This window comes from Triturus cristatus, chromosome 3_1, assembly GCF_964204655.1.
Source record: "Triturus cristatus chromosome 3_1, aTriCri1.1, whole genome shotgun sequence".
Taxonomy (NCBI): Eukaryota; Metazoa; Chordata; class Amphibia; order Caudata; family Salamandridae; genus Triturus; species Triturus cristatus.
This window is the reverse complement of record NC_140583.1, coordinates 998,502,669-998,513,338: the sequence shown is the minus strand read 5'-3', so window position 1 is coordinate 998,513,338 and position 10,670 is coordinate 998,502,669. Positions and strand designations below refer to the sequence as shown.

The window sequence follows — 10,670 nt, the reverse complement described above, 5'->3', positions numbered from 1 at the left end:
CCAGACCGTTCAGGAGAGGCTGGAGAGGAGGAGGAGGAGATGGCTGATGTGGAGGGCTGCATCTGACAGCTCTGTCATGAGTATTTTTTATGAATGGAATCCGCCAGTTCTAGCCCTATTACTATGCGCTGCGTTCCTTCCAGGATCTGCCGCCGATTGGCCGCTGTCTGTAACTGACGTCACATAGAACGGGCGGTGACGCTGTCAGCTAGGGGAGGGGGTGACTCACTCCGAAAGAGCTTATTCACAAGTCTCACATCAGCACTAGTGCAGAAGCAGCATCCCAAGCACCCGGCGTCCTGCACGAGCCCTGCGCCCTGCGCCCTGCGCCCTGCATCCCGGACCGAGCCCTGCGTCATTCCCGCCTGGCAGCGCCTGAGCTTCTCAGCCGGCCCCCGCCTGCACCGCCCCCCGCAGGTGCATGCGTGGCCTCCTTACTGCGGCATCGCATCAGGTAAGTGCATCCTGTCGATGAATTACGTTAATTTTGTTATTGATAAAAATCACCATCTTTTTTACAATACAGAAAAATAATACTAATACTACATAAAGGACGGACGGTAACTTTCACTTAAATGGTACTCATTGTTATCGACCTAGGAATGGTGAAAGGCAAAGTAGACCCGTCTCGGCACCGATAGATAGGCCTCTTAGGAAATATGCTGATCTAGCTATAGATTTTGTTCTGTGACAGATTGGGTAATAGTCCCATTTTGTATACTAATTGCATCTAGGCACTTTTCTAGCACCTGTGTTAGAAATGCGGCACGTGTTGTTAGCTAGTAACTGACATGTGACTGACTCGGTCACCACTGCCGGGTTTTTAGACGAAGTGGTCTGTCTCAAAGACTCCAGATTTCCACATTGGCCAGTCTTCAACACTGCTAGCGGGATTGGCTGTGTCCACGTCCATTTCTGTGCAGGAGGCGCATGCACCCGCTGAGCTATCTCACCGGCCGCACATGCTGGCTCTGCGGAAGAACCTCTCCTCCAGATCCTTGGAATTATAGACGGGTTGGTTTCCATAATGATCGGACCAGGAAGGTAGCATCCCCAACCCTAACGTCTCCTGGAACATAGCAGTCTCACTAAACACGGCTCGCCCTCTGAGCGGAGACCCTAGATAGCCACACAACGGCTTCAGATCTCACCGAACGTAATGACCACCAAACTCCATGGAATAGCAGAAAATCTAGAGTAATACGAAAATACTCATGGTTCAGTATAGTATTTAAGTGTGAGAATACCCTTACCTCGCATTTTCTCTCCAAACTATTTTTCTAATCTAAAGCATGCAACGAGGCAGGTGCCCAAGTCCAGGAGGGCGACAATAGCATTGGCTTTTCAGAGGGCATTATCGAGAGATAATCTCCCTTCTCTCATATTATACATACCAAGCAGAAGAGGGTGCGTGACGACAGTGTAAGTCAATTTCTGCCTGGTAATGCATTCTAGAACATTCATTCATGCTTTAAGGGGCTGATTGCTTGGAGCAGCAAGGGTTTACAAACCTTCTTAGACCTGTGTTTTAAAACTATAGTCTGTGGTGTTGCCCCAAGTACCTGCTAAACTGTGGATTAATGAATAGTCAGTGTTGTGTTCAAGGAGATATTTATAGTGTTGCAGCTATTTTGATAGGCGATGTTTTTGAATCCACGTTTTCGCATGGGCATTGCATTATTTTTGGTGTAAGTGGGCCCTGCTGCCAGGTAAGGCCCTCCTACTGGGCGAGCTGATTGGCTAGCACAGTCTGAACATTGGATTGCATGTTGTACTATTGTGTAGTAGATCACCTCTTTGACTACTGCATACTTGCGGTTCCTTGGATTTTGGAGAAATTGCATTTTGTTGTAGTTGCTAGAACGTTCTCCATGAAAAGATGACCTAATAGTGCCGTCAGTTCCCTTCACGGCAAGCACGCGCACGCACGCGCACACACGCGCGACATTCCTTGCGAACAGCGCACATGTAAATGTACTGCCAGAAAAAAACTGCGCGCTTTGGAAGGTGCAAATATTTTCAGAGGGCAGCAAATCAATAATACCGTGGGAGGCTGAGAGGGTGGGAAGGAGGGAGTGGGAGAGGGTCACAGATCAGGCGAAGAAGCTGCTAGAGCAGCGAATACTAATGAAGAGTAGAGAGAGAAGAAGGACTATTAGACATGAAAAATGGGAAGATGAAGGACAAGGGGTGACGAAAGAAATTAGGAAAAGGAGAGGAAATAGAAAAGGAAAAGCAGTTGGTAAGGGGACGCAGAGAGGAGAGAAATGGAGGCGATGGAGGGCAGAATGGAATAAGAGGACATTAATAGGGGATACAGGAGTAGAACGAAATATTTTGAGATAGACCCTCCCTTACACTGATATGTCTAGCGTGTAGGCACAATACACCCGTCCACCTCACAGTGTGTTTAGGGTGCACAATGACAATGGGGCTATGCTTCTTTTTCAGAATGATGATGACAAGTACTTGGTTAGTGACAGAATAAGCGCAGGACTCCAAGGTTTTGCGCTGAAGCCTATGGCCGGCACTACTAAATGCTGGCTTGCCAAACACCAAGGCTGCATAGTCTTGATTCCACCTCATGTCGCTTTAATCCACCAGCAAACACGTCCTGCCCCTTTATCTCACACTTGCAGGTTCTAACTTCCTCTATTTATCAAGTTTCTCTGTCTTTGGGTGTTTTTTTCTCTCTTGCTTTGGGTCAAAGTATGATGATGACAAATAAGTGCTGGTCCCCAAAAAAGAGTGCCAGTGGGCCCCATTGTCAACCACCGGCTCAAATTAAGCACCAATGACAACCAGAAGTAGCTTTGTTTAACTGTCCTGATGATGACCCAATCACAAATGAGTCCTTATGGGTTGAAACGTTGATGCTCCTTCATGTCCGACGGATTGCATGAACTAACTGGATACTTGTACTCAGATAACTGTTGCTTTAGAACAATAACTAGGAGTATCTGTTTTATTTTTACTTCTCATCTCCTTCTGACACTAGATACTGCTCCCATTGTTCACTATTTCTGGCTTTGTATATAACTTTCACTATTCTTGTTTTGTTATAATATCTTATGGATAACTAACTAGCTAAGACTATAGTTAATTAGCTTTCCATATACACCCCTCTCAGGCATTTTTTAAAATTGTTATAATTTATTTAATTGATACGTTTTTTTGTTTTTTTTCACAGTCGCTAACAGATAACATATTTAACCGTATCCTCTGGGAATATTGTCATATAATTTATATTAATCACAATGTTCCAACATGGAATACTGTGCTTTTTCTGTGTACTCTAAATCTTGCAGAGAGGAAGAAGGCATGGGGAGGGAAGAGCGATAAAGCACAGCAGGATGGAGGAGTGTGAAACGAGAGAATGTGAAAGAAGAGAAGACAGAGAGATGCTAGGAGGGGGAGGGGGAGGGTGCAGAAGCAAGGGAAAAACTGAGGAGGAACAGAGAGAGGTGATGGGGGGGGTGAAAGTAGTGGCTCAAGGACCTGTAGAGTGTCACCAATATGGGAAGCAAAGGGGGAAGGGGAAACTGAAGGAAAAGAAGGGAATGAACAACATGAGAGGAAGGGGGAAGTAGGAGAAGTAAGAAAATAGGGCAATGGGTGAAGGAAATCTAGCGGAGAAGGACTCAGACAAGGAAGAGGTTGAAGTAGGGAAGAGGATGGATTACAATGAGAGTAAGAAGGAATGAGAAAGCAGCGAGTAGCAGCAAATATTAAGGGAGGAGTAGGCTAGGGTAAAGAGAGTCAGAGGGGTGAGAAAAAACAAAGAGCGAGGCCAAGGAGTTAGGGCACAGAGTGAGTAAAAGCGAAGAATACTATGGTGCATGGGAGGGTACAGCACAAGACAGTGGTACATCAGTGAGAATGAGAGGAAGGGTTGAAAGCCTGACAAGGAGGCCAAGAGCAGAGAGTGAGACATGAGGCCAAGAGCAGAGAGTAAGAGGAAAGAGTAAGAGAAGACAGACCACTGCAAGGGCAGGTGGATGGACGCCAAACCTACCGAACCATCTCCCGCCAGTGGCAGTCAGGCTGAGATCCTCAGGCCTTGAACATAGTGCATGAGGTCTGCTGTGGGTTTGGAATACTGGGCTTCTTTTTATACTGCACGGGGTGGTTAGCCGCTGCTGGGTCTTCTTCAGCTACCTGGTGGTTTTCCGTTAGCAGGGGCTAGTTTTCTGTTGAGGTGTCTGTCTGTAGCTGGGTTGCTGATGAGGTGCGGGATGATTTTCTGCTACCAGAGATGCACGTATATGAGTGACGTTGTTCGTCTGTTGGGGTTTGTCTCTGCTGATGGGAGTGTTTTCTGTTTGTGCGCATTTTATTTTGCTACTGGGAGTATTTATTCTATTATATTGATTGAGGATCTTCGGATGATTTATTGCTTCTCTGCTAATGGGTGGTTCATATTGCTAGGAGTGTGTTCTCTTTACACCTGTTTTAATTTGCAACCTTTAGCTCGTTCTAGCGCTGTCTGAAGTTGCTTTCGGATATTTGGGTGATTTGTTAATCCCTTTGGAGTTTCGCTTGCTAGCGGTATTGTTTTTCAGAGGCTTGGATTGGTTTTATCTTTTTAGGAAGCTTCTGGGTATTTTTCTTGGTGCAGAGATTTTATGGACCAGTGACATTTTTTTTCTTTCTTCTTTTTGCTGCCTGCAGCGTTTTCTCTTTCTGAGTGTTTTTTAGCTGCTCCAAATCAAGTGATGTTTTTGTGTATTTAGAGTTTGTGTCCAGCCTCTTCTAAGATAAGCAAATAAAGGCCACATGTTTGCAACATGTGCGGCACCCTTTCACCCACCTGGCTAGGGCTTTCTGCTACTGAAAATAGCAGGAAAACACCACGTACTTAACGCTCTTCCCGGAATACACCGAATTCTCAGCCAGCTAAATAAAAATAAAAAAAAAGAGAGAGACAAGTAATACAATGTCCTGTTAGTCCGAAAAACAATATTTTCAAGTCAGTAGAGGAGCAAACACAACAACAATCAGAAGAATTCTCTAAAATGTAAAGAGTCACAACGGTAACGGGGTTTCCTCCAAAGTCATGGTTTTTGGTTGTATTTTTTGTTTATCCCTTGACGTACAGGTCAGGCAAAGGCACATTTCCCAGTAGTAACCTATTTTTGGCAAACCTTGATGAGACCTAAGTACACCCTACAGGTCTCAAATCCAACTGGACCAACTCAGCCTTCCATCCACCCAAGACTATAAAACGAGTGGCCCAGATGGCTTATGTTAAATTAAAGATAACGTGGTGTGTTACATAAATGGTCCTTACCAAATATTGGCAAGCATAATCATTCGTTCACACGTCCTAATGTAAAAAGTATCCCTATATGGCATTCTGACATGCTAGCCGTTCATTGGGTCATGCATGGTGCCCTAAAGTACTCTGACGTACTTAACCCTTTGCTAGCTGGTATGAATGTAGGAGGTGCATAATTGGTGTGTCAATAGGCTTGGCCAGTCATTGGTATTTCGCGATGTAGATGGTGCTCGTATTGCATATCTTGAAGCGTTGATGTGCTTGGCAGTTTATTGAGTTCTTCTTATGCAGGAGTGGCCGTACATAATCTAATGACTATTCCTTGAGAATTTCTGGTGTGGGAGGTGGCAGTCATCATTCTGAACATGAGCTTGTGTGTTCGGTCCTTGCCTTGTTGTCTTGACATTTGATGGTTTTCCCCAATGTAGGACTTGGCCATAAATGGCGTCCCGGCTTATGCTGATGGGCTTTGCCATTTGTCGACGCTTCCCATGGCGCTGATGCATGGCACCTGGACGTGCCTGGCCATTCATTGATTTGTCAGTTAATTGAAGGAACCGGTTAATGGTGTTTAGTCATAATTGGCGATTTGTTGATGGTTCCTATTAACAAAGATGCCCATACAGGGAACCCTGAAATGCTTGGCAATTTTATGATGTGCGATGATACATACGGGTGTGTGTGGGCGCACTTGGTCATACAGTTCTGTGCTTTGCAATTCAATGATGTTTCCAAACTAGGATGTGTCTGTTCATGACGTCTGGTTCTCTCTTTGCTGATGTTTGTTGGTGTAGAATGTGCCCATATATGGTTCCTTGATATCCTTAGCTGTTAGGTGACATGTTCTGGCACAATAGGTACCCACACACCTGCTTTGCCATCTGTTAACTTGTTCTGATATAGGAGGTGCCAGCACCTGGTGCGCTGGTGTTATTGGTCCTTTGTTGGCATGCTTGTACACCGATGACCATTTGTAGTGTTTTGATGTGCTTTGATGCATGTGCCCATTCACTGATGTGTCTTTGCTTCTTTGCAGGTCTCCTTTGTATACCATGAATGAAAACTCAACTCAACCTCCCTCAGAGATCCTCCAGCACTGGTTTGCACCGGACAATGCAAGCAAGTCACTGGAGCTAGCCTCTGTGGCCCAGCCTCTGGCACTGAACCCATGGGACGTGGTGCTCTGCATCTCCGGCACCCTCATAGCCTGTGAAAATGCCATCGTGGTGGCTATTGTTACATTCATGCCGGCCTTCCGAACGCCCATGTTCCTGTTGATTGGCAGCTTAGCCACAGCTGACCTGCTGGCAGGCCTGGGCCTCATCTTCCACTTTGCCTTTGTCTATTGCATCCAGTCAGAGGTGGTGAGCCTGGTCACGGTGGGCCTCCTGGTGGCCTCCTTCACAGCGAGCATCTGCAGCCTACTGGCTATCACTATCGATCGCTACCTATCGCTCTACAATGCATTGACCTACTACTCGGAGAGGACAGTGACCCGGACATACATCATGCTCATCTTGACCTGGGGGGCCTCTGTCTCCTTTGGAATGCTGCCCATCATGGGCTGGAACTGCTTGAAGGCCCCGTCCACCTGCAGCATTGTCCGCCCATTGACCAAGAACAACCTCATCATCCTATCTATCTCCTTCTTCATGATCTTTGCACTCATGCTTCAGCTCTATGTTCAGATCTGTAAGATCGTGTGCCGGCATGCCCAGCAGATCGCCGTGCAACGCCACTTCCTGCCCTCATCACACTACGTCACAACACGCAAGGGCATCTCCACCCTAGCTGTCATCCTGGGCACCTTCGCCTCCTGCTGGCTGCCTTTCGCCATCTACTGCCTGCTGGGTGATTACAGCTACCCCTCGCTCTACACCTACGCAACCATCCTTCCTGCCACCTACAACTCTATGATCAACCCCATCATCTATGCCTATCGCAACCAAGAGATCCAGAAGGTGCTTTGGACGCTTTGCTGTGGGTGCTGCTCCACCAGGATGCCTTTTAGGTCGCGCTCACCCAGCGACGTCTGACGCACAACGCACCAAGACTTGGGCGTATCCGCGCCATATTAATGTTTAAACTCAACAATGCCTTGGGACTCTCGCTCTCTTTTGCTCATTTGCACAACCATTTTGATATTTATGGAAATTTTTTCTGAGATGCATTGACACTTTTGGGTTGTCTTGGTTCAGGCCCACTTAGGATGGGTCCTGCAACCTGCCACCCTACCATGTCCCATTATTGCAGCTGTGCGTGCGGGGACCCAATCATTCATGTGCCTAAATATGACGCTACGTTTCAGGGACTCCCAACGACTTGCAGCAGCAAGAACCTGCACCCTGAAATAGGACAAGGCAGACTCGCACTTCTCAGCTCCGCCCTTCACTCCCTTCACCCTCGCATCCTCACCCGCGCTCCCTGGTCCATCTTTCTTCTGTTCACCTGCATTGCGAAGAAAGAAGAAGTGCAACTCCGAAACCCAAACTGTTCCATCATGTCAGAAAATGTTCTGAGTCCAGCAGTAGACTGTTGTCAAACATGGCGTCTCCAGTCCTCACAGTGCTGTGATGTCACAGGGGGTGACAACAGACAGTATTAATATGGAGGCTTCAGTGATCTTGGAAAGGAACTCAGACTTTTTCCTCTGTTGGGTCGCAGGCTCAATGGTGACTTGCAATATTCCTATAACATGCAGTAGGGGGGCATTTTATCCCATATATTTCACAGTCAGCAATAATGGCTAATGGGGTAGAGCTGCATAATCCATAGGAAATTGTGTTTTGTTTTTTTGATTTGCAAAGAACTTTAGTGCCATTTGCCGAATCAGTGGGAAATTTGGCAACAGCCTCACTCATGCACCCAAGCTTCAACCTTAAAATCTCCCGTGGATTGGTCAACAGGGTCTAACGCTATTTGGGGATTCATCTAAAATACGAATTTCCCATTTTTAAGTCTTTGTAAGAATCTTGGCTCTATCCCACAGTCTACTGCTTTGTACACAGTTTATGCCAGACTTTTCCAAATGCTACAAATATAGGTTATATTTATTGTAGTGCTTTCTAGAACATAACATCATTTAGTGGGGTACCAACATTCTGTCCTCATGGTACCTATACTGAATAGATGTAACAGGAAAATATGGCTTTCGTTTGCTTCTGACAAATTTAAGGGGGCATATTTACAAAAAAAATGTTGTAGCGCCGAGCCAAACCAAATTTGGCATTGCAGCGCTCTGACATTTTAAAACGCAGGGATATGCTGTATTAACAAGAATACGGTGCACCCCTGTGTTTCCCTTACCGCTGGCACAAAAAAAGGTGCCTGGTGCCAGCACAGGCACCCTGCCGCCATGTTGCAAAGGTGCCTGCACTGCAGGGCCGATTGTTTATGTGCAGGTAGGTACACCTTCCTGCACATAAACAACCAATAATGGCAATTTGCTCTTTCTATGTGTGCTGCAGAATGCAGTGCACACACAAAAGCAAAAAAAGGAAGAGAAATTAATAATTTCTCCTCGTATCACCATTCTAATGCCTGGTATTCCATGGCATTCTTTTTTGGCGCTGCCTCAGCCTTGTAAATCTGGGGCAGCGTCAAAAAGCAATGGGTGTTGCAGTGGAACGCCCACAGCAACACCCATTGGACGCCTTTTTGTCGAAGCTTAGCGCCACCTTGTAAATATGGAAAATGGTGCTGTGCCACCGAAGCATCAAAGAAAGTGAGGCTCCTGTGGCGAAAGGGGCTTGTAAATATGCCCCTAAATGCAGGAGCTGTGCCAGACGAGCCAGCAGATAAAACCTCCCTCATCAATGAGGCCAAATGTGCTATTACACTGTCCATGAATGCATGTATTATTCAATCAAAGGCATCGCAGAAAGCAACCCAAGGCCTTGGTTACACAACTTATTTATTGATCACATGTATTTATTTATTTATATATTACACCAAAATGTAAATTCGTGGAAATTTCAGAACGCTTAAGGCAATTTGTGTACGTATAAAAAAACATGCATCCTGAGTCGAACGATATTTGACTCACAAACTGTCTAGAATTGGGGTTCGGCGCTGTCCGTTTTTTCCCTGGTATGTTTCGAAACAACTGCAGTTTTATTTATTTATTGTAATAAACACGAGGAAGGCTCTGTCCTGTGTTTAAGGATACTGCGGGCGGGGCATTCCAGGTAACCCCTCACCTCCCAGGCCTGAGACGATTCTCTGGTGTGGGTGTCAGTGAACCCCGGCTCAGGCCTGGGAGCACACCTGATACAGGCACCGAGGGATCAGCTTTCTAAGCTCCCAAACAAGGGCCATTTGACTCTTTAAAGACACAAAATGGTTTTCTGAAAAGCTTTGTACCGGTTATATTAATTACCTCATCCCTTCGAAATAAAGTTTATTTTTACATAAATATAATTAGCTTTGAAATAAAAAGAAGAAAAAAAATGAAAAAAAATTATATATCTCTTGGAGTAACCGAGGAGAGAGGCTCCTGTTTCAGAGCCAAATTATTTATTTATCATGTGAAAGAGTGGAGTTACCAAGCTTACCTCTTCCCTCCTCTCCAAGCACACACTTGGACAATGAGTTCCCACACATAGCCACATTTACACTTAATGTGTAGACTCAGATATTACACCATCACACGCCCGAACATATACAAACACATTCCGTGGAAGAATTCATCACACGCATAACCGATGTCAAAATATAGTGTTTACTAATCCATGACACTTAACCAATGTGCAGTTACATACTGAGTACCTACCGAACACACCTGACTAATGTGGAAACACATACTGTGTACTAACTTGCCACACGAGTGACCCATGCATACTGTTAACCAACCCGTCCCTCACCAAACTGATATGTAAACACATACACAGTACTTAACCATCACATGTATAAGCATTGTAGAAATAATGTGTAGGAACTTGCCACATGAGTAACCAATGTGTAAACGCATACTGTTTACTAACCCATCACACGTATGACTGATGTTTGTACACATACGCAGTACTAAACCAATATATGCATAAACAGTGTGGAAATACTGTGTAGGAACTCGCCACACACTTAACCAGTGTGTAAAGACATACTGCTTACTAACCTAGCTCACACTTACCCGATTTGTACACAAAAGGGGCCAATTCACAAAGGCATTCATGAGTACCTGAAGTCGTACTCCTGCGGTATTACTGCTTAACTACCTTTGTGAATTGGCCACAACCTATCTAAAATGGCAGCATTCAAGGAAAATCCCTATATAATTTGTACAAATAGAAAGGATTGTGCCCTCTTTGCACTTTTACTAACCGGAAGCTGGACATTTTGATGCCAATTCATAAAGGCATTAAGGAGTATGTGACATAGGACTCATGTAGTACAA

At 45.4% G+C, this 10,670-nt stretch overlaps 1 protein-coding gene across 1 annotated transcript; it reads left to right on the top strand.

Moving 5' to 3' along the window:
• The first annotated feature begins 290 nt into the window (after window positions 1-290).
• Window positions 291-8,043, top strand: GPR3 (G protein-coupled receptor 3). The gene is made up of 2 exons (XM_085645697.1): window positions 291-454; window positions 6,315-8,043. The coding sequence occupies exon 2, from the start codon at window positions 6,331-6,333 to the stop codon at window positions 7,312-7,314; it is 984 nt and encodes a 327-aa protein (XP_085501823.1). The 5' UTR covers window positions 291-454; window positions 6,315-6,330; the 3' UTR covers window positions 7,315-8,043.
• The last annotated feature ends 2,627 nt before the right edge of the window (window positions 8,044-10,670 follow it).